General features: G+C 33.3%; 3 protein-coding genes across 11 annotated transcripts; 2 read left to right on the forward strand and 1 right to left on the reverse strand.

The window, feature by feature from the left end:
* Positions 1-1,139: 1,139 nt before the first annotated feature.
* On the reverse strand, positions 1,140-11,042 carry LOC132556361 (programmed cell death protein 7-like). Of its 2 annotated transcripts, XM_060220766.1 has the most exons (9): positions 10,180-11,042; positions 8,448-8,585; positions 8,146-8,235; positions 6,785-6,916; positions 6,070-6,208; positions 5,643-5,755; positions 4,187-4,310; positions 2,488-2,575; positions 1,140-1,263 (listed from the first exon to the last, which is right to left on the reverse strand). In XM_060220766.1, the coding sequence occupies exons 1-9, from the start codon at positions 10,993-10,995 to the stop codon at positions 1,140-1,142; spliced, it is 1,764 nt and encodes a 587-aa protein (XP_060076749.1). In that variant the 5' UTR covers positions 10,996-11,042. The 2 variants fall into 2 exon arrangements, with proteins under 2 accessions (XP_060076749.1, XP_060076750.1); XM_060220767.1 differs by lacking the exons at positions 1,140-1,263; positions 2,488-2,575; positions 4,187-4,310 and adding an exon at positions 4,537-4,611.
* A 226-nt stretch (positions 11,043-11,268) lies between these two features.
* On the forward strand, positions 11,269-18,842 carry LOC132556354 (protein prenyltransferase alpha subunit repeat-containing protein 1-like). The gene is made up of 7 exons (XM_060220753.1): positions 11,269-11,339; positions 13,736-13,905; positions 14,637-14,712; positions 15,684-15,788; positions 16,079-16,388; positions 18,014-18,240; positions 18,571-18,842. Exons 1-7 carry the CDS (start codon positions 11,269-11,271, stop codon positions 18,830-18,832), a joined length of 1,221 nt encoding a protein of 406 aa, XP_060076736.1. The 3' UTR covers positions 18,833-18,842.
* A 51-nt stretch (positions 18,843-18,893) lies between these two features.
* Positions 18,894-21,306, forward strand: LOC132556352 (proline-rich protein 36-like). Of its 8 annotated transcripts, none has more exons than XM_060220750.1 (4): positions 18,894-19,788; positions 19,899-20,040; positions 20,079-20,462; positions 20,537-21,306. In XM_060220750.1, the coding sequence occupies exons 1-4, from the start codon at positions 19,517-19,519 to the stop codon at positions 20,828-20,830; spliced, it is 1,092 nt and encodes a 363-aa protein (XP_060076733.1). In that variant the 5' UTR covers positions 18,894-19,516; the 3' UTR covers positions 20,831-21,306. The 8 variants fall into 8 exon arrangements, with proteins under 8 accessions (XP_060076733.1, XP_060076730.1, XP_060076735.1 ...); XM_060220751.1 differs by having other exon boundaries at positions 19,517-19,788; positions 20,573-20,830; XM_060220746.1 differs by having other exon boundaries at positions 19,517-20,040; positions 20,537-20,867.
* The last annotated feature ends 3,296 nt before the right edge of the window (positions 21,307-24,602 follow it).

The raw sequence follows: 24,602 nt of genomic DNA on the forward strand, positions 1-24,602 counted from the left end.
GTTACATCATGACCCTGGGACTTATGGTTTTTGAGAATACTTTCTTAGAAGACATGTCACACACTTCCGGACTTGTAGCCAGTGTAGTAGGCAACCCAAAAGAACGTTGGAATACTTAACCATAGCATGACATGGATGAACTTTTTTTACTCACATTTACTTTTCATCATCAACATTTACTGACACTGCCATCCCAATGACGGCTAGCCTAGCTGGTCTCAATGCATCAATGATACCTTTAGAACTTCCAATTTACATTTGAAAACTGTTACAGAACATTTCAATTACTTTATAAACAGCATCGCTGTACCACTTTTGTATTTTATATAATCTATAGCTACCTTTGTTCCTTTACTTTGTATAGTGTAATGAACTGTCTTGTTATCATCACGTGATCAAGATAATGCGTTATTACGTCATGGCTGAACTGTAATTTTAAGCTTAGCTATGCCGATACTTCTATCGCTGTTCTGATGACGGCTAGTCTAGTTAGCCGAAACATGTCAACCTAATAAAACTACCGATCACGGAATCCTTGGTGTTGATGCTCCATCCTTTATTTAGTAGTTAGTACCTATCGTCTATGGAGGTCTGCTAGAATCCTTCTGATCCACCTAGGATTCTTCTACTGATACATCTACCAACTAGTACCACTCACAGGACATTGGACTCCTCCACCTCTTTTTTATTTTCCTATTTTTCCAACTAAACAACAAATCTAAGTTCATTATATCAATCCATCATGAAATAAATGACTGGACATCAAATAATGATGAATAATTGTCGGGAGCATAAAAACTTTTGGGTGCTTCATCTTTCACGTTACATGTTGTGGTATGTAAGTATAAGAAAGAATATGTATGTTGAATACTTCTGCACTACCATAACTGATGTGGTTTCATTTAGTCATGTTTAAACTAACAGGTAAAGTGCTATGACAGTCAATACAATACAGAGTTGTTATTACATCTAAAAAATTCTGATGGGAAGCGACAAAATGTAACCAAAAACTAGCAAAATTTTCCGTAGATACTAAATACACACTGGTATAATTCAACTTTGTCTGCCACACCAAAAGATGGATCTATACTTGTAAAGAAGAAAAATACATATAACTTTTATTTTCTATTAAAATCACTTTATTCATCTTTCAAAGCAGTAGCCCAAGCTTCACTGGATGGATCAGAGGGTAGGACAAATCCATCTGGTATTCTACTGCCACCTGGTGTTCCATCTGGTACCAAAAACATGTCCCAATCTCTCCTGCAAAACGTAATGATTTCACTCCTGTAATATTTCAATCATTACCACCATTTTGTAAACACTTATTTCATTTCCATATTTTCCTTAATGTTTCATTTGTTTCCCAACTCTTTGCAATAATTCCAATAATTTCTACATTAAATCTTTTTTCAAATTTGTCCATGTCATCAGCTGAAATATGGATGTTATAAACTTATGTATCACTATGTATATCATGTATATAACTATTAGTCTACATCTATGTAATCTTATCTCCACTGAATAAAATCAATAAGGTAGATTGTTGTTTGTTTTCTTCTATCATCATCCTGATAAGTCTAACCTAGTTATGTAGTACATAAAGAACATGCTGTGTCTTTACTTCAAGGCACAATAATGCCTAACAAAGTCTGCATTTTCAAGAATCAGATTCTTGAAATAAATCTGGCTGGTTCCAGTTCCATGAATTTTCCTAAAGTTGGGTAGATCTTAACTCGCATAGAAACAGAATATGGAAAAAAAACCCACATTAAATGAAGAACTAATGTAATGCTTTCCTATGGACAATTTTAGGTTTGAAGAAAAAATTCCTCAAATTAAAAAAAAAAAATCATGAAATTGGGGGCCTGAAGTTAGTGATTTGTTTTTATACTGACAGGAGAGATAGCAGATCAAAACACATATCAAATGTCCCTGTAGTCTGTCATAATGAAACATTTAATGTTTTTAACTGTAAAGAAAAGTAAACTTCTTCCAGGTTTTTGGTCACAATTTTCCATAATGCCATATTTCAGTCTATGATGCTGCAGTAATGTATGTAGTCAGCAGTGTCCTGTCTCTCCCAGCACACAGACCTGTGGGAAACCTGACCCCATTCCCTTAAGCTTAATCTGGTAAATATGCATATTTTGAATGCAAAAGAAGGTCAATTGGCATGTGACGACAAAGTGTTCAGTGATAAAGATACTTTATCTATCTAATAAGACATAAAGAAACATACCTATATTCATTTACAATACACTTATAATACTGTTTACATACTAGACACCATCAGTTCAAGTAACATTTTAAAGTCATATGTACCACATGACCAGTCACCTTGTTAAACTTCTCACTCATGCATAATGAGTACTTTCGATTGCCTAAAAACAGGACATATTTTGAGCAATGCCTAAAAATCATGATGTTACAGACTTTAACAAAAACCAAAATCATGGCCAAAACCCTTTTTACATTAAGGTATACCTTATCTGGAGGAGAGCTTCCAACTTCTGGTTTGCTTGATCATAGTACTGGAAATAGGGAAACAGTGGGTCATCTTCTTCCATGCTTTCTGAAATCAAACACATTCATCATAATTCATCAGAACAAACAAGTAATCTTAGAAAAAAGTCTGTGACTATGGATTGTATACAATACATGTGGTTCAAACTAGTTATCAGTTTATATACACACGTGGTAGTGTCTTTACTGAAATTCTGAACTTTGGTGAGTACAAAACTTAAGAATATCACCTTACAACAAAAAAGGAATGCTAGGGAGTGTCCAGGGCTCTTAACAACAGGCAGTACTTCAGTATATTGTGCCAGACAATTACAACTCACAGTGATAGGCATTCAAGGACAATACTTATTTCACATTCATTTTAGGCATTGGATATAAGTTCCAAAAACTTTCATATCTTTTAAGTCCACTTAAAATTTTTCACTGCAGTGAAAAGTGTGACTTGACTGTAGCATAGACTTAATTTTGATAAAACAATATACAAAAATATACCTACCCTACAGTATGTTGAATGACATTCGAAAGAACAACAGATAATATTAATAACTGCATGTGATGTCTAACTATTTCTTTAAATAAACCCACAGCTAATCATCATAAAACATGAGGCTCAAGGCCTTAGCAGTCACCTGGGTTTTATCAATGCTGTAGTTGGTCTTGTCACATACATAGAAAAAATAACAAGAATAAACTAACATGTCAACATAATTATAATCCAAACTCTAATTCTATAAACCTAGGGCAAAATATGAACTTAAGAAAGATTAACAAATCGACTCTTGAAAAAAAATACAAGAAGAATTAGACCAGGTGTTCCAGAAGAGTAAGCGTCTTCTGTTTCACCTGCCTTGTAAACCTTGGTCAATCCAAGTAAGTAATGTCAAGTTCTTAAATGAGAATAAGGTGTACAACAACAGAACCAACAAGCAAACTAACAAGCATCAAATATGCCCTGCTTCATAGCACACAAAGAAATAAAATATTTCTTACTGAAATCACTATGCTGCATAAAACTTCCCCATAGTTTTCATCAAACTGCATCTTTTAAAATCTTATATTACAAGTTTGTCCGTCAGTTGGGAACATCTTATTACAAATGCTAAAGAGAAATAACATGTATGTGAAATGTTAACATCCCATGTTTAGGATTCTTTCCAGGATTGAATTATGGTACACGAGTAAAACAAATGATGCTCAAAAATGTAATTTTCCTATATGACCTATAGTGAAGAAATTACGTCCCAACCAACCCCACACCCTCCAGGGACATGGGAAAAGCTGGGATCTTGAAATTTTCAGTTTTGGTAAATCACCTTCCATCCATAAAGAGCATTTGATTCTACCATTTCTGTGTATTGAAAAGTAGATTTTTGAATTGAGTCAATTTGGTCTGTTTTGGCCCTGCTTCTCAGGCAATTCATAATTTTGGTTCACTTTTGGCCAAGGAAAGTTTCTGCAAAGTTCCATTGAACATTGAAATCTGTTCTTGGTGTTTTGGTTTTTTTTTGACTTGGTCAAAAATGCTGAAAGTTTATGATGCATGATGCAGGTCAAAAAGCGATTTACAATGGTTCTTTATGAGACTTAAAAATCTCTAAAGCCACAAGAACAGCATTTTCATTTCTTACAGTCATTATTTAATTCATGCTCATGTACTTACCACTTGATCCAAACATCTTTATATTACTTTGTCGTTCATCTCTCTCTGCTTTTTGTTTCTGTATCTTCAGTATGCGCTCCCTCTCCTTTTCCTTTGTCTCCTCTTGCTCCACCTCCAACATAACCTGTAACAATAACAAGATTTGACTTTTCAGACAATCTAAAACTGTGTCCCCTCTTGTTCCACCTCCAACATAACCTGTAACAATAACAAGATTTGACTTTTCAGACAATCTAAACCTGTGTCTCCTCTTGTTCCACCTCCAACATAACCTGTAACAATAACAAGATTTGACTTTTCAGACAATCTAAACCTGTGTCTCCTCTTGTTCCACCTCCAACATAACCTGTAACAATAACATATCAAGATTTGACTTTTCAGACAATCTAAACCTGTGTCTCCTCTTGTTCCACCTCCAACATAACCTGTAACAATAACAAGATCTGACTTATCAGACAATCTAAAACTACGTCCCCTCTTGCTCCACCTCCAACATAACCTGTAACAATAACAAGATTTAACTTCTCAGACAATCTAAACCTGTGTCTCCTCTTGTTCCATTTCTAACATAACCTGTAACAATAACATATCAAGATTTGACTTTTTAGACAATCTAAACTTGTCCCAACAGTTCATCAGTTGAACAGTAGCAAAATGCACATAACTCTTTCGAACCTTTGTAGTTATACAGGCCCTTTTGTACTAACAGGATCAAAATGATGACTGATGTAAAAGAACCTTTCTAGTGGCATGATAATGATTATTATCTATTTCAGCAGCATCAAAGCCATTACTAATTAATGGTAGTCCTGTCTCAGAGGGATTTTCAGTTCAGAAGAGGCAGAAATTGCAAGGCAGCCATCTTGAAAGTTACATAAGTCCAAATATCGTTTTGGACAAAGTACAGATCAAGCCCTATTAACCATCGATGAAAACAATAAGTTTCAGTAATCTTTGCTGTCATCAATAGCTGAAATATTGAAGCATGACAGACAGGTCATCTTTGAAGCAATGTGATCAAAACTTCAAATGGAAGTAGTCAATTATAAATGCTTTGATATCTACCTAGTAGGTTACCCCAACAGAAGTTCTCGATCTCAGGCGAACGAAGACTGGTTACTGGATGATTAAAATAAGAACAAGAAGAAATATATATATAAACAGGTTTGTTTACATATCAGATTCAATGATAGTAAAACAATGTATGAAATTCCCTAAAAAATTATACTGAAACTTTACTGGGTAACAATATATATTTATAAACCGTACAGCTGGTCATTTTCATGCATGGTTTTCACAATTTTCTAATAAAAAGTTCAAACTAAATTTCAACATCTAATAAAGATGTGTCTCTTTATTTCATTGATGAAATTTTGGTGGTCACATCAATATACCGTGAAATAACAAAAATATCATCACTGTGAAAATAATCACCTATAGGGTAAAACATATTTACCTTGAGAGTTTTCTCCTCAGCAAGGTAAACTTCCTTCTGGGATTGCATCATTTTGAGTTGCTGTGTCACCTGCTCCTCAAATATGATGTCATTACCAATGGGTACAGTGATACCTGAAAACATTAATTAACACTTTAATTCAATCAAATTCTACTTCATTCATTATTTCATTCACAATGTTGAATTTGTACATAATCAAGGGTAAAAATTCTGTTATGTTTTATTTAGAAGTAACAGTCAAGACAATTATATTTCGTAAAGTTTATATACGATGGAGTTACCATTTAATCAGAGATGATCATAAAACAACCTTTAGAACATCCTTTATCTTTTGATAATTTGCAATAAAGTTTAAACTGTATGGATATCAAATTGCAATAATGTAATTCATTATTTCCTGCAAAAATAATGCCACCAATGAAAATACCTTGTCGAGACAACCTATCCTTGCGGAGTTTTCGTAATTTTTGTAAACCCTTTAGGAGATCAATAGTCTTCACAGCATCTGTTATTTTCTTCCTCACTTCACTAAGTATGGAGTCTGCAGTAGCTTTTAGCTCTTTCTCCTGAAAAAAAGGCAGTTGCAATATCAGAAACATGATATTGAACACACTGAAAAATGTCTAAACTTTTAAGACCACATGTAGACAACACACAGACAGATGGATTCTTGTTTTCATTTTTAATTAAGATATCAAAAATTTGGGTTTCTACTGCTAAAAACACAAAACAAGAGGCCAATGAGCCTGACTACCTTTCCTTAACATTCCCAATTTTTTTTTAGCTCAATGTCACCAGTGGAAGTGGAGAAGTTTAAAATATGTTTTTCAAGATGATGGCCATCTTGAATTTCAGACATACCCAAAAAATAACAATACTGGTATTTAGTCAGGACCATCTCGGGATCATTTCATGCAAGTTTGAGCTGAATCCTAGTGGTGAAACTTTGGAGGAAGTTTGAAATGTCAAAAATTTATGCACAGCAGACAGCGACGGACAAAGTACTATTGCTATAGGTCATCATGATCTTTCAGGTCAGATAAACTAAAAATGCTATTTATCAAACAATATCTCTACTGCTGTAAAACCCCAGACACTCAAAAACAATCATCTCATTTCCAGTTTTTGGGTAATATTATTACCTGACTTTTGTTGAGTTCTTCCTTTTGAATTCTGGCCTGCCAGTCATCAACCATCTTATGTAACTTATCCCTTTCAGCCATCTGTGTTTGTCTGTCATCATACCTTTCTCTCCTTACCTCTTTCTGTCTCAGCTATACAATAAACATATGGTGGACAAATATTAATGTAAATTCTCATATCTTTTAAGACCACATCTCAATAAGAAATGATCTGTTTGCCAACTGTACATTAGTATATTAACTGTACATACATATAAATCTATTAGAGATAAAATCTTTTTAAATCAATTTTCCATTTTTCTTGTTTTGCATCTTTTTTTGGCCTCAATTTAATTTTTCGCTAAGCAGTTTAGAAAAAACTAAAACTAGCTTGATTAATTTATAAAGTGTATAATTTGGCTTCGGATTAAAAAGTTTAACTGTTCGGATAGTTTAGATTAATTGTAAGGACTTGAGCCCTGTCTCATGCAACCACTTCAAAGTCACAGAACACCACTGCAAATACAATTTACATAAAATTTGAAATTTGACTACTATTTAGAATTTCATTCAAGAAGTATTTTATCAATTTAGTAATGGATATCAAACTAATAATTTAGAGGCAGATCTTGACTTGATAAGTGTACTGGAATGAAAATCTAGTCAAAAGAGGACGCTGCAAAGTGTGGACCTTATCTCTTTAATGTCCCTGTCGCAAAGGACATGAAAGTAAATCTACATGGAACAGAGCTCCCTCAATGAAGTCACTTGTCACTTATAGAATTGGCCATTTCAAAAGCGATACAGTGCCATTAATCACAGGTTATTTGAAAATTCATGAATTTTAGTGGATACTAGTAAATTATATCCATTCATTCAATTTAAAGACTTATAAAAGTATTACTACTAAGGATGTTAAATATCTGTTTTCCTGATTTAGATAAGGAAGTTCAACTTTATACACACACATGAAAAATCCAGCTGAAATAATTCAGTAGCTACAAAATATATCATATAAAAAATAAAACAGCGTCTAAGTATTTCTTAAATTTCTCATATTGAAAAGGATATATATCATTAAAGATGACCAGGAAGGGTATGCCAACTCTGGGCTGTATGTAACCTCAGTCATAAAGTAGACTTTGGTCAGAAAGGTTTACTGAAAATAAGAGAAATACCATTAATGTCTTAAATCAACCTTTCAGATTTGGGGGAGAAAGTAGAGGTAGTTTATATATATACATATTGGTTACATCCATTTTCTATCATGCATTTAGGCATCTTTATACAGAAAACATAATGATTACAAATAAATTCTGTTGCCATAAAAGTCAACCACAAGTTCATTAAACCTGCTATATATATACTGTAACTTATCATACCCTTTTCTTTCTCCTTTTTGCAATTCTTTGTTGTAAGTCACTTAGCATCGCTTCGTCTGTCATCACATCTTTATGCTGTCTCAGTTCAATCTGAAAATTTCAATGGCAAAAAACTTGTTTTTCTTAAACTCTATCTGAAAAGCCTTGAATACTTCAACGGATCATAATTGTAAGTGATTAAATATATTGAAATATCTATATTTAGTTATGACATATTAACATTATTAGGAATTGATTTTGAAAAAAAAATTAATCGTCATTAAATGCAGGAATCTCAATCTTATTATATTTGATTAACATACCTGTAGTTGTGTAGTTATTTCTGTATGAGCTTTCCATTCATCACTGTCATATGTTAGCGACTCCAAATATGCAGTCTCCTGTTTCAACTTTGCTAACAAGAAAAACATTTGTTTTACTCGTTCTTGGGCTTCACAAATCTGAAACATATTTATACATCTGCTGTTATAGTCAAACTTATCTTGATAACTCAAACATTGTTTTTTTTTCCAAATCTTCTTTTTCATCTTGGTTAGAAGAAAACTGTACAAAATAATCTACATATGTTCTTACAGAAATCGTACACTTCAATTAACCATTTAAACAAATACATGATATTCAATTTTCAGAAATTCTTTACAGATCTAGCTAGATTGACTTACGAACGCTCGCAGAATAAAATATTTTTTGAGCTATAAAATCATCAGAAAATAAGTCTAATGAAGTCATATAAATTGTAAACCCAGCAGAAATTTTTGTGCATAGCATACACACTTGTGTATTTACGCGATGCTCCACAGGAAATCTAGGGTCCAGTGACCTTTCAGTTCTGAATTTCTATATTTACACTATTTGGCTAGGAGTATTCCCTCCATTTTCAACAAAAGTTTCTATAGTCATTAGAATGAGTTAATACAAGGTACAGAACAACCAGAAATTTTGCAACTTTGGAAGAATATCCCTTTAATACTCAAGGCCTGTTCCTTTATTACTCAAACAACTCAAAAAGGTTCTTCATGGTCCTGTTGACTTTAAGATTGACTTCAAGTTAGACTGTAGTATGCCGATGAAATTGAATTATCAGAAAATGTTTTGACTACCCAGGTTGCAAGTGCTTATGGATCATCTGACAAAGTTAAAAATAACTTGTAAGTATATGACAGTCTTCATCCTAACCAGATGTCTAAAGTCTTTAATAAATAATACAATAATTATATAAATAACGTAATTTACATAATGGAATGGCTATGGAACCGTAATTGCATTTTTTTTTTTATTCTGTCATCATGCAATGTTAATTGTGACTCATTTTTTTTAGTACATTACCACCTTAACTTCAGCAGGATAATTTCAAACTTACTTAACTAACTTTCCTTCCCAATATTTGATATATGGATTTGGCTTACCTGTTCTACTCTTTACCAAATAAACATTCAAAATGTTAAAACCAACATTTATGCTTTCCACTCTTCACAGAACCACACTAAACATAAGATTACAACTACTAGATCTCCTTTTGGGTGACTTCAAGCAATGAAATTTATGAGATGTTTAGATTTGAAACAAATATTCTACAACTATTTTGTAACACAAAGCTTACAGCAACAAAGTCTTTTGGTTAATCAAGAGTTGTTTGAATTTGACACTGTGACCTTGAATCCAGGAATCTACAAGGGAAACGTTGTTCTAGACCTTTTGCTTTAACAATGGCTATCTGGTATGTAGTGTCGCCTACTCAAATCGCATGAAGAGTTAGAATCACCTGATATTTCTTCACATTTCATAAGTATTTAAAAGATTTAAGTTCAATTTTTGGTTCTAACACAGTCAAAATAATTTTCAAAAATACCAAAGAACACCATCTACACACATGCAGATGTGAAAATCATACAATAAAATTGATTATAAAGTCATTTTACCTAATGACCCTGTAAACACCCTTGATATTTAAAGTCAAAACCTGATAGTATTATAAGATGGTGACAGTATACTGTTTTCAGTTTTACAGAAATATCGGTCTGTTGTAGTACTCACTTTCAAAGTTTTACCAGATGCAGGTTCTGAAGATAGCTGAGTTAGCTGACCTGAAGATGACTTTCCTATCTGCCCAAGCCATCTATTGACCCATTGTTGGCTAGTTTCCTTTGTTCTCTCTAGTTTGGGTTGTTCTCTTATTTCCTGTGTAAATTGCATGTGGTGTTCAGATTTTGGAGAATCAAACACCATTTGATTTTTAATACCATCACCTATATAACTAGGAGGAGGAAACTGTCTACAGTCTCCCAATGTGCTCACAGAATAACCTGATGGAGGAAAAGAGACATTCGCATTTGATTGCTGTTCTTGAAAGTGAAATTTTTTATCAGACTGCATCCATTTTGAATTACCAATATGACTTTCTTGCATTTTAGGGAAATCGCGAGCTTCATTTCTTGGGTAAACTTGTGACATCCCTGGGTTTTGCAATGAGATGTTCCGCGTTTGACTTCCAGGATCATGTTGCTGAGTGTGTGGGCCTGGATGCTGAAAGGGAAATTCTTTTTGTGATTGTAGATTGTCAGTTATAGGCGGCGGAGGGACATGTGGATTCACATGAGTATTCGGGTTAAACTGGGGGTTATGTTGTATGTGCTGTGGATGACTACCAGGAACCCTGTTCATAAAAGGGGAATCAGGTGGATTAAAAATCCGGGTGTGATCTTGTGGAAATCTTTGATGCTCTCTTTGCGTAGTCCGATTTCCAAAACCATGCATTGGAGCGCCATGAAAATCGTGTCCCATATGCCGCGGTCGTAGGGTAGAATTTGGAGATCCAAATCTATTGTCACTGCGTTGAAATCGTCCTTGCATAGTGACAGGTTTGCCTCAAAATATCGCACGGCTGGATTTTCTTTAATCTCGGTAGAGCTTTCATGTAGTATTGTCAGCCATGACAGATCTCGCGAGAGTTCCTAATTTCAGTAATGGTCTTAAATATATTACTATTTTATCAGTAGTCATTTACAAACATACATGTACATAATATATTCCAAAATACTTAATGGGTATGTAAGTCAGCGAATTTAAAATACTTCTTGTCAAACCACAAAAAATAAATAATCTAGTCACGTGATATAAACAAAGATGGCGACTGACAGCAGAGGATCCCGTCTACTTTCGGATTTAAATTCTGCTTTTCGTCGAGATCCTGACATGTATGTTGTCTAATTACGATTTGAACATGCTTGAATGCTATTGAATTTCTTACAAGATAAGCTGATACATTTCAGAAGTTGTTGTTGTATGATAACATTAAATGATGTCATCCATTTTAATGTCAGTCAGTGAGCTGTCACTTGGCACTGCTGTAACTACGTAAATAAACGAAAACGCACATGTTTATTTTTGTATTTGACACTGTTTGTCAAGGGCATCTTACGAAAATATTTAGATATTTGTATTTTGTATCGTTATCATGGTTGATAACATGCTTAGAATATAATTTACTCTGCTCTGACAGTTGCCCCTATACATGTAACTACCTGATTACTCAAAGCGTTGATACTTTCTATGCTTACAGTATATACATGCACACACCATTTCACATTTAACTGAAATGAGGATAATCAATGCACCTGTTAGTGTTAATAACATCATAATAAATGTGAATATTGCCGTATTAGAGACAGAAACATTCGGTCTACTGACCAACTGGAATACACCATGTGGTGGCATAATTTGCATGACAATAACGTCATATAAACTTTTCAGAAAGAAGTGTATGTTCTTTATGACATAATTATTGTTGTTAAACCATCATATTGGCAGATCACATTGCATATAATGATTTTTTTTAGTTTAAATCGGATAATAATCTACTTGATTCATCAACAAGTGTATGTAATATAAATATAAGTGTTAAGATATCTAATGGCAGATATCAAGTATATGAATGCAAGTTTTGCAAGCAAACATATTGTATTGAGTGCAATAACTTTCTATATATATTAAGTATTGTAATTAGGACCTGAACCATTACATTCAAGATGCATTGAACATTTTTTTATTAGTTATTAGTTGTAGCAGGACAAGACTTTCAGCATAAAAAATGTAGTCTGAAGGGTTCTGATTATCTTTCCATTTTCTGACTGGGTCACAGTCTATTTAAAAACAGGAAATTTTGGCAACTTATGCATGGGTCTGTATTGGGCAGTGATTTTCAATTTATATTTAAATTACAACAGCACAATGTCTATGATAACATAGTGGAGCGTCTCCAAACCAACAATGTATGCAACATGCATGAACATTTGTCTGGTTTAGGGAAGGTTCTGTTTGCAGAATTGAACAAAGTTGGCCGGCCGGGATGGGGACATGCATGTCCAACTGAATACAAAAAGAAATTTCATTGAGAAAAAATATTTTGAGAAAGTGAAGGAAATATTATGTACTGTGTGGCGATGTCAGCATTTACTATCATCACATAGGCCTGGCAAATTAGATGTAAAACTGGCTTTCTAGCTCTTCATCAATAATGTCTATAGCCCTTATTAGTTTTGTTAAGTTGATGGGTTTGTTAGTTATTGTATCATCTTTTTATTTGTCATACTTATATATAATGTTAATTGTAATCTTACTGATCAGGAAATATGGTGTTCAAAGCCTACCTCAGACACAAAGCTAACAACTGTTGCCACAGATATTGCTTTGGTGTAAAGTACATTTTAATCATTGCAGACACAATTGGAAGTGATAAGTATCAGAATTTTTGTTTTATTATTATGATAAAGAGGACATTACCACTTCTTTCAAGAAGTGCCTGGTTTGAGGATTGGTTTGTGAATGTTGCACTCATATACATCAATGGAAGATAAAACATTTTCTTCTAACTTACATAAAAGTCATTGATGTTTATTCAAACTAAATAAATGAACTTGTTTCAACAACTACAGTGTCTAGCACATTTTGGAAACACAAAAGTGAGTCACAAAATATTTTAACATATAAGCATCACTTTGTCGTAAATTACTTAAAATGTATCATTTCTCAAATGTGACCAATGCACTGGTGGCTATAAATTTTCTTATTTTTGTGTAAAGAGAAATTCTGACTGTCAACCAAGAATAAAAAGAATTGGGTTGCTGAACAATAGTCAGGACCATTTTAATTAAAAAGTGTGAAGAAAGGTCTCAGATAACATATAAAATCCATAATTATAGTCACATTGTAATACAAATTGTTTAAGACCAGTATAGAGCACCAGTAACCTTTGATAATTTTTGTTTGGGTTTTCCCCCGAAAAAAGCTATACAAGGTAGGTTGGTTCCTACAGGAGTACAAACAAGGAACAGAGATGTACAACATCAATACTTTTTTAACCCATAATATATAAAAAGGCCAATGTAATCCATTTACTGTATTGGAAGTAAATTATGAAATTATCAACATTATTTCAAAGTTTGCCTTATCATAGAATAGTTCTAAGGATGATACATGTAATTCATCACTTTAGAGATACTATAAATGGAAGGAATGGATAAAGAGATGCACATAGAATGGTTTGTTATACAGTCCTACATATATATATTGACTGATAGTATCTATTTTTCAGAGATGAGTATGATTTCCTGCCAGTTTTGGAACCTAAACACAACAGAAGTCCACTCATCCTCCAGGAACACAAACTTGGATTGGAGATGTGGAGTGTCAAAATTCTCTACGATCATGCTTATAATACACTTATGGCTTGGCGCCAAAAAGAAGCTCATGCCAAATTTCTTGGTTGGTTTTTTTATTACCTAACTTGTACATCATGCCTTAAGGCAAGCATGCACTAAGCAGATTACACTGCACATTGGAAGAAAATTACTTGGCTTTATCATAAGACTTTCCATATACAAATTAAATCTGACATGGAATAATGAATGTCACTAGGATACTTTCATTTTGAGTAACATCAGATCTCCTTAAATAAAGAAGGAAAATTAATTATAAATGTGTGATTACTTTGATAACAATAGTGCATATTCAACACTTTACATCTCTCTCAAATTAGAAAAAATATTTATTGCATTCATATATATTGGATGAATGGTCTCCAAGGCAATTCAATTTTTTAAAAATTATTTTGTGTTGCATGATATGAAAATATGATACCTTAATATAGGAATGCAACTTAATGTTTTTATTTGGAATTACGAAAATTCTGTGAAAGATGATGCAAATTAGTTAAAATACTTTTCCATCAAATATTATGAACGAATATCAAGTACTGAAACTGAGAATAGATATTAAGAGAGCCAAGTAGTCCTTGATGATGATATGACTGTAATGATAATTCTGACATTATTTTGTATATATCTATTTTGTCTTTTCATGGAAAATATCTTCTAACATATCATTTGTAGGATTCTAAAAGGCTGGAAACTGAATTTGTTTTGAATAGGTTGCAAGCTAAATCTAATGAGATAATTGTTGGAATCAGTACACATGCAAGGTATTTTATTTTCCAGATCCATTCGACCTGATAAGTCTCAGTCGGGCGGTAGTTCTTGTCAATGCCGATTGCTTAACAGCTTGGAATATCAGGTATTTGAAGCTGTATATTTCTGTTACTTACAAATATCCCATCTGAAAACTTGAAAGATTATGGGGTAAGAATTGAAAGTAATCATAATATTCCGTAAGTGAAATTTATGTCCTTCACACTTACTATTCTATATGCACAATCAACTGAGGTCTAGAAGGGATGCTACAACTTTTTTCCCAGTTTCTACAGTAACATGTAGATACTACAGTAACATGTAAATACTGTAGTAATATGTAGATACTACAGTACAGTAACATGTAAATACTACAGTAACATGTAGATACTGTAGTAATATGTAGATATTACAGTACAGTAACATGTAAATACTACAGTAACATGTAGATACTGTAGTAATATGTAGATACTACAGTAGCATGTAAATACTGTAGTAATATGTAGATACTACAGTAACATGTAGATACTACAGTAACATGTAAATACTACAGTAACATGTAGATACTACAGTAACATGTAGATACTACAGTAACATGTAAATACCATAGTAACATGTACTACAGTAACATGTAGATACTACAGTAACATGTAGATGCTACAGTAACATGTACTACAGTAACATGTAGATACTACAGTAACATGTAAATACCATAGTAACATGTACTACAGTAACATGTAGATACTACAGTAACATGTAAATACCATAGTAACATGTAGATACTACAGTAACATGTAGATACTACAGTAACATGTAAATACCATAGTAACATGTACTACAGTAACATGTAGATACTACAGTAACATGTAGATGCTACAGTAACATGTACTACAGTAACATGTAGATACTACAGTAAGATGTATATACTACAGTAACATGTAGATACTACAGTAACATGTAGATACTACAGTAACATATACATATATATACTACAGTAACATGTAGATACTACAGTAACATATACATATATATACTACAGTAACATGTACATAATTGTTTTGCATATTTTTTGTACAGGAAAGAGCTGGTGGAATCCTCAGATCTCAATATTATAGATGACCTGAAGTTTGGAGCCCTTGTCTTGTCTAGACATCCCAAAAGTCCAGAAACATTCTGCCACAGGTATATATAAAGTTCAAGTAAATACACAGCATTACATACATAGGGATTTACATCTTTACTCTCTAGCTCTATGGTTTTATATTTCAGATCACACACTCAGTTGAATACACCAATTATATGTTAGATTGAAAGTTGTATCAGAATTTGTGGTAGATTTTATAAGAAATAGGATTTTGTATTGGTGATTGTAAATGGAAAACTTAGAAAACAAAGCCTGTAGTATATTTTTGATCACAGAAATAAAGAAAAGACCAAAATTATATTGTTGGAAATGACGGTTTTCATCACAGGAAATGGCTTCTGCGGCGATATGTTGACTGCTGTCTTAGTTCTAGTAACGGAAGTACTACCAGCACAGGAAGTTTATACAACGACTTTGTCAACATGGATGCCATAGATTTTGACCTGGAGGCTGAGGCAAATAATTTCCTTTTAATGGACAATAATGTACACGGAATGAACCAACAGCCAGACTTTCATGAAATAATGCGTCGAGAGATTACTGTATGTCGCAAAGCTGCAGAGAAGTACCCTTGTAACTACAATGCCTGGAGTCACCGGAGCTGGGTTGTCCAGAACTGCTACAACTGTACCATACAGGTGATTGTAAAGCTGGTGTATAAAAGTATTGATAAACAGAATGTGAACTGAATATAACATAATTATGATACATTTTATCTGAAGTTTCATTTGTTTATTGGTTTTATTGTCGCCTGCAGAGCTTGCGGACACTTAGGGATCACTTTGTCCGTTGTCACGAGGCGGCAGCGTCGTCCATACGAAAGCTTTCCGGACTTTTTTTCAGTAATGCTTTGAGTTATCAAAATGAAATTTGGCATATGGCTTTTTGTTACAAGGGTTCAGATTAAGTTCGATTCCTGGCTGTCTGTGACCCATTTTGGCAGAGTTATGCCCCTTTCAATTTAGAAAATTTCTCAGGAATATTGCTTTGCGCAGTTTTCCCTTTATGCTTCAAGTTATAGAAATGAAATTTGGTATTACAACTTTATGGTTGATCGTTGCACATCCAGTTCAATTTCTTGGTTCCTGTGACACTTTATGCAGGCGACACATACAGTTCCGAGGAACTCTTGTTGGTTTTAGTGTTCTCTTTATTACTCTCACTTTGAAATAGGAAATGGGAAAACCATGTGTTGTATACAAGAAGTTACTGCTTATCTACAACCTTTTCTAGTATACTACAGGAGGAGAAAAAGATTTGAAATCATTCTGCTATTTTATACCTTATGTATGTGTATTTATATTCTCTGGGATAACCTTGCTATGTGTTTATGTATATCTTATCACTTGCACTGCCCTAAGTAGGGGTACTGGGTACAGATTTTTTACAAACAAAACAGTCATTGTATGGCATTGATTGTTGCTGTTATTTATTGACATATGATGTATATGTTGCAAGTAATTTCAATAATTATTGTAAAATATAACAGTGATTGATGTGAATGAGCACTAATTTACAAATATCCTTTATGAAATGTGAGGTAACCTATTGGGTGCTAATTACAGTGAAGATAGCAGTGAAAACTGGAGGCATGGGTATATGGTAAACTTTCAGTCAGTTTGAAAAAAATTATTTAGATATTGTTGAATCTGTTCAAATCATGCTAAATGATGCATGTGAAACTGTGTCTGTGTTGACATTGTCCAGAAAGGGAGGGAGAAGCAAAAGTTGATTAAAAAATTAGTTTTTGAAACACTTACTGTACTGCAATATATGTAAATCAACTGTAAAGAAATCACAGCTTTCATGTTGATCTTCATAACATTGGATACTGTGATGAAGATAAGAGCCGACATTCATTAAATACACAGTTGGGGCCTAGAGTTGTGTCAGTTTGTGTCCTCACCATGTTACATCAATATTTGAAAGAAATCACACTAAACATCAATGCTACTTAAGTGAACTGTATGTGTATAATTTGACGTTTAATGTCCATGTAAATAGTGACCACATGGAGGGATTATTGTGACCCCAATCCCTTTATCAATAGTTTAATGTTTGGTCTTGCAATATGTTCAAACAAATTTGAAATGTTAAGTGAAACAAGGCTAAAAAGGTTTCAAACTATCACTTGAGAGAAAATTCATGTTTTTATTGAAAAAATTGTGTGTTTAACTGACCTGCCTGTTCAAACTGACGGTATGTTTACCGTCCTTACTGTTAATGTTGAGTTCAAAATACATTTAATTTTCTGATTGCTCAGGTGTTGGTTGGAGAACTACATGCTACAGAGGCCTGGGTGAGACGACACATCTCCGACCATAGTGGATTTCATTACCGTCAATATCTACTCACCAACATACACAAGCAGGCAGACACTCTCAAGGAACAGTTCTCCCTTAACTACAGGAATCTCATTCACAAGGAAATGCAAATTGTAGTGGACTTATTGAAGTCTTACACAGACCATGAGGCTCTATGGTACCACAGGTAGGCTGTGTCTTCATCTTTTCAATGGAACTTGATTAAACAGAATTGAATTATTATATTTAGAGACTACAGTTTGCCAATTTCTACAAAGAAAATTTTCTTTAAGATATCAGAATACCATGCTTGACAATTATTTTAGTACTGATATATTGTTCATGTGTAATTTTGAAGAACCTTACAGTGTTTTTTTTTTTTTTCTTTTAGAGTTATCACCCTTTGTTTATCTTGCATCTTTTGTTTTTATTCAAAACCTCTATGGGAAGAAAAATTCTTTAAGAGAGAATTGAAGATAGATATCAAATGAAGTATTATATAACATTGATTTTACAGGAGGTATGTGTTCCAAGCTCTGTGTAAAGTATGTGATTCAGAGACAGTGTCTGTGGACATGATAACCTTACCAGGAGGTTATGATCAAGATCTTCCCATCAAAAATAGCCAGAAGAAAACCAAGCTTGAAAATGAGCGACAGGTTCTTTTGTTAAAGGAAGTTGACATGGTGTCCAGAAACCATTTGTCAACGAAAAATACTTTCAAAAAAGGCTTGGCACAGAAGTACTTGGATTGGATACAGAAATCCTGTCGCAGCTGATAGCAGTGGATGTCTAGTCACTTAAAGATGGCCTAAAAGACCTCAGACTGCATGGCATGTGGTCAGCTTGGAAATGTTTGACACCTTTTCACCCAGATTCCAACTATACAAATAGTTACAATTGGAATTGCTTAAATTTTTCAAGCTTTTGGTTTGCTTGCTGGCAACAAACTTTCAAAGCATTTTTTATAACATTGATAACAAAATATGAATGACAAATTAGGATTGATGATTACATTTTCTGTATGCTACCACTTGTAATGAGCTCTTAATTAAAACATCTTAAGTTTCTTTTGTCAAAACACCATTAAAATGATATTTATATGGTTTTCCTGTTACAGGAAACTTTGATAGATGTGTAGATCTCTTTCAGCCATTAAGGAACCCAGGCCATGCCTTAAACTTCCAGTATTCATTATAAAATCTGAACACAGCCAGGAAGCATCAAAGTGTTTGTTAGGTAGATATATGTCTGCCTGCTGCATTAAGTTTTTAAACGTGAAATGGACCTGTAGCTTTATATATGTTGAGAGATTGAAGAACACTAGATGTTACTCTGAATGTAGCTTTATATATGTTGAGATGGAAGAACACTAGATGTAACTCTGAATGTAGCTTTATATATATTGAGAGATGGAAGAACACTAGATATTACTCTGAATGTAGCTATATTGATGTGTCGGAATGAAACTAAACATGTCTTTGTCTGAAAGATATGGTATACAAGAAAGGTATAAATTAATATGTCATCGACAAGGTAAGTCACCTTACAGTCACAGAGTATCATCAATCCATTACAGCCACCTTACAGTCACAGAGTATCATCAATCCATTACAGTCACCTTACAGTCACAGAGTATCATCAATCCATTACAGTCACCTTACAGTCACAGAGTATCATCAATCCATTACAGCCACCTTACAGTCACAGAGTATCATCAATCCATTACAGTCACCTTACAGTCACAGAGTATCATCAATCCATTACAGTCACCTTACAGTCAGAGTATCATCAATCCCTTACAGTCACCTTACAGTCAGTGTATCATCAATCCATTACAGCCACCTTACAGTCAGAGTATCATCAATCCATTACAGCCACCTTACAGAGTATCATCAATCCTGTACAGCCACCTTACAGTCACAGAGTATCATCAATCCATTACAGCCACCTTACAGTCAGAGTATCATCAATCCATTACAGCCACCTTACAGTCACAGAGTATCATCAATCCATTGCAGTCACCTTACAGAGTATCATCAATCCTTTACAGCCACCTTACAGTCAGAGTATCATCAATCCATTACAGCCACCTTACAGTCAGAGTATCATCAATCCATTACAGCCACCTTACAGTCAGTGTATCATCAATCCATTACAGCCACCTTACAGTCAGAGTATCATCAATCCATTACAGCCACCTTACAGAGTATCATCAATCCATTACAGCCACCTTACAGAGTATCATCAATCCATTACAGCCACCTTACAGAGTATCATCAATCCATTACAGCCACCTTACAGTCAGAGTATCATCAATCCATTACAGTCACCTTACAGTCACAGAGTATCATCAATCCATTACAGCCACCTTACAGTCACAGAGTATCATCAATCCATTACAGCCACCTTACAGTCATAGAGTAACATCAATCCATTACAGCCACCTTATAGTCAGTGTATCATCAATCCATTACAGTCACCTTACAGTCAGAGTATCATCAATCCATTACAGCCACCTTACAGTCAGAGTATCATCAATCCATTACAGCCACCTTACAGTCACAGAGTATCATCAATCCATTACAGCCACCTTACAGTCAGAGTATCATCAATCCATTACAGCCACCTTACAGTCACAGAGTATCATCAATCCATTACAGCCACCTTACAGTCAGTGTATCATCAATCCATTACAGCCACCTTACAGTCAGAGTATCATCAATCCATTACAGCCACCTTACAGTCAGAGAGTATCATCAATCCATTACAGGTAGAATGATAACTGTAAGATGTTATTTAATCTTCTTATAGGGATGTCTATCACTTATGCGTAGACGTCAGCTTTTCACACAATGTATCAGTCCAACTTGAAAAAGAAAAAGAAAATAAGTTACAAAGAACATACAATAGCAGTGACTCACTCCTAGTCTCATGATTCAAGACCAGGTATAGGCCAACAGTGACTACCAGTATTAACAGTCTTCCTACTCTTCATCAAAGATAAATTCAAACAGAAACTACTGAAGGAGTAAAAACTGAATATTACCAAAACATTATTGGAAATTGAAAGGAATGTATTGGTGTTAGTAAGCAGACTTTACTGGACATTGTTTTGTATATATAAGGATTATGATAAATTCACCAAGTTGTTTTAATCTGTTTCTGTAAGAATCACAACGTTAATTTATATTCATCTTCAAAAAAAAAAGATAAAAAATAAGATAAAAATCAGAATCAAAACAAAAAACAGCAAAACATTATTTTTATTTTTTTTCTATTTATTGAAGAAAATCCCAATCATTAAGAAGGTTGTGATTTTGATATCACTTCAGTAATTAGAATACCTGATATAGACGTAACTGAATACAATAGAATGGAATTGTTTGTGTTTTGTTGGATGTGGTCGAGGATTTTCATATGTATGATTGCTGTAAATGTATTTATGTGAGTGTGAATCGTTCTCTCAGATGACTTTGTTCTTGTTTGTTGAGTTTCAATATTTTATCCATTGTTTTCATGATAGTTGAGAAGTGTATAAACTATAGATTGAATATATAACAGCAGCCAGAGATGTATCTGGGATACAAAACTGTTACGGCATGTATCTATATTCAATGGAAAAAACACGGATGTAAATTTTTGCTGAATACAAGATATATGATAAGGTACATGTATATGAAAATATTTCCCTATTTTTTGTAAGATTTAGAACGGTGATTTAGCGGCGGTGGACTAAATGAACTATTTATTTCAGTAATTTGAGGGAAAGCAATACCGGTGATAAGGAAATGATTGATATATATTTTTTCCATTGTTAGCTAACCATGATTGAGGTAGACACCATTTTATGTATTCATTGCACTGTCAATTAGGATGCAAAGATTTCAGTGCGATATCTTCTCGTATTTCATTTGTGTATTCCATTTAAGACAAAAAATCATAAATCCTTTTCTGGAACTTGGTATATATGATAATTACCCAGTATATCGAAATTTAACTAAAATTAAGATTTGTTTGCAATAAAGTTTCATGGTTTTAAAGAAATATGAAATTGATTGATGTATATATTTAATTGATATATTAGAAATATCAAATTTGAATGGTAACAAAATTGTTAAATCTGTTCTGTAACTTTTTGTTTTGAGCTTATACACTAACAATTCCTATATAATGCAGTTTTTCTATACACTTATAAAATCAAACACTTTCAGCACTTGTAGGAAAAATCCTGTTTTTTCATGAATGTAAAAGGAGATTATTTGCAGCTTGCAGACAACATATTAAAGCTCAAAATAGTTGGTCGGTTAAAATTCATTATCCCCCAAGGTAAAATGATATATTTACATCAGGAATATTTGTTTTCAAAAATGAGTTTTGTATTGTATAATAAAACTAATTGTGCCAAATATGTTCACAGGTATAGTTAGTAATACTCACCACACTAATACTGTGTATGTGTACATATTTCTGCAATTTACCATATTACCTCATTTTTTTAATAAGTACCATTTGTATAATTATTTTGTACCCAATTTCACTTTGGAGACTTCGATATGGTATAGATATATAATGATGGTGGTTGTTCATATCTATGTAGTAATGTTACAATTCAAGCGTGACATACAAATGATATCTTCTTCATGTTTGTGTATTTTCCTTTTTTTATTATCATAACTAGAAAGAATACCCGATGATCCATTCAATAACAGATTACAGATGTTATTAAATCATTGTCTTTTCAGTGTCAAAACGTTTGTTAGCATTTTGTTTAAATTTTTACACTACTGCAAATCTGCCCTTTTTTAGAGTTATTACATTCTTGGGTATTTTGTTACCAAATATTCATGTTTTTTACATTCATGTGATAAAAATTTAAACAACTAATGAAGAATATGCAACTGAATTCTAATTAAACCATAAACAAATAATTGAAATAACATTTTACTCTTAAAAATAGCATCAAAAGTTTTTTAAAAAAGTAAATGTAATTTACATTTAAATTGAAAATCTAAAAGATGATATTTAAAGTTTTTGAAAGGAATTAGCATGAAATGTCTTTACACTTATAAAATCCAGGCACTTATTGTTATTAACATTACCAAAATCTAATTTGGTTTGTTATCTACATTTTATATCCTTTTTGTATTATCAGTGGTATGATGATATTTTAACATAATGATGACGTGATTGTCTTCAATCTTAACAATGTTCCTGGTAATTAGCACAACACCAACACTTTTCTGTTTTGAATTACTCACTCTTCTTTTTTGAAAATTCTGATTTTTCAATTTTGTCATTACCCATAAGAACATATAGTTCTCATAACATTAACAAAATTTCTTGAAGGATTTTCTGTGGCATCAACAACAGAATCATCTGTTATGACTTCTTTTAAATCACAAACAAACTAGAACTTTTCTCACTTGCCAAATGGCATTTTCCTAAAGATTTGTGTTATTGTCACAGCAATAACAATGTTCTTCTTTAGAACTTGTAATTGTTAAATCACTGATAGTACATGTTACCTTCAGAGCTGTTGAATATAGTATTAATTGCAGTTCCCATGAGAACTTCCAATTGTCACAACATTGTTCTCCTTTGTTCACATCAATGATCATATTTTCCTTCTCATTTTGTAATTTGCAAAAAGCTGAAAACTTTCTTTTCCGAAATATTTAATTTCATAACTTTGACTGTACTTTTCTTTAAATGTTTTTAATGCTGGCAATGCTTTCCTTTAGAACTGTTGTTTTGAAAACATTTTCATTATTCTTTTCCTTCAGAACTGTAGATGTCAGATCTTTTGATATTGACTTTTTAGAACTGTAACTGAAGAATTGTTAAAATTAGTGAATTCTCTTAATAGCGGACATGTGCCTAGCTTATAGGACAAACTCAACATCAACTGGTTTAACAGTATTACGTTATCACAGAAGATATTCTGTGGACAGATATTTATCAAAGGTCAAGAGTTAAAGGTCATCCGATAACACACCTTTTCACATCATTGATTCTTATCTACGTCCTATCAAACAACATCAGTATACTAGTCACAAAGGTCAAGTCAAGGTTAGTCAAACAATATACCTTCCCACAGCATTGATATCAGTATGTTAGTAACAGAGGTCAAGTTAAAGGTAGTGGGAGAACATTTTTGTCTACTGGCAAACATAAATGCAGGGTTTGGAGAGATTCGGGATGATGAAGACTATATAGAAATATCAACATGTTGATCAAACTTTACATCAACCGCATTTTTTCACGGAATCCTTATAGTAGGAACAATCCCTGGAGACCGAATCAACATTACACAGGAACATGCCCACCAGTGTACGACACTTAGAACTCTGGCCATTAGTAGCACATAAAGCAACAATAAACCAAACCATTCATTACCTCACCTGGTCCGAAAAAGAAATAACCTTGACCTACTATATGATTTAAAATGCCTAGAGGCATGATATTTGGCTGGTTTGTTCCTAGGATGAACCCTAACAAAGTATAGAAAATATATGACCTTGACCTATGTTCAAGGTCACAGGGGTC

This window comes from Ylistrum balloti, unplaced genomic scaffold, assembly GCF_031769215.1.
Source record: "Ylistrum balloti isolate Yb309-2 unplaced genomic scaffold, AGI_CSIRO_Ybal_v1 Utg370566, whole genome shotgun sequence".
In the NCBI taxonomy this organism is placed as follows: Eukaryota; Metazoa; Mollusca; class Bivalvia; order Pectinida; family Pectinidae; genus Ylistrum; species Ylistrum balloti.

Excerpts from the sequence above, each read along its gene's own strand:
- LOC132556352 (XM_060220745.1), top strand. The coding sequence starts at position 19,517 with ATGAAACTAAACATGTCTTTGTCTGAAAGATATGGTATACAAGAAAGG. Across the intron at positions 20,463-20,536 it reads CATCAATCCATTACAGCCAC|CTTACAGTCAGAGTATCATC; the intron begins CTTACAGTCATA and ends CATTACAGTCAC.
- LOC132556354 (XM_060220753.1), top strand. The coding sequence starts at position 11,269 with ATGGCGACTGACAGCAGAGGATCCCGTCTACTTTCGGATTTAAATTCT. Across the intron at positions 14,713-15,683 it reads TTAACAGCTTGGAATATCAG|GAAAGAGCTGGTGGAATCCT; the intron begins GTATTTGAAGCT and ends TTTTTTGTACAG. Across the intron at positions 15,789-16,078 it reads CCAGAAACATTCTGCCACAG|GAAATGGCTTCTGCGGCGAT; the intron begins GTATATATAAAG and ends TTTTCATCACAG.
- LOC132556361 (XM_060220766.1), bottom strand. The coding sequence starts at position 10,995 with ATGCAAGGACGATTTCAACGCAGTGACAATAGATTTGGATCTCCAAAT. Across the intron at positions 5,756-6,069 it reads GGATAGGTTGTCTCGACAAG|GTATCACTGTACCCATTGGT; the intron begins GTATTTTCATTG and ends TAATGTTTTCAG. Across the intron at positions 2,576-4,186 it reads AAAGATGTTTGGATCAAGTG|AAAGCATGGAAGAAGATGAC; the intron begins GTAAGTACATGA and ends GTTTGATTTCAG.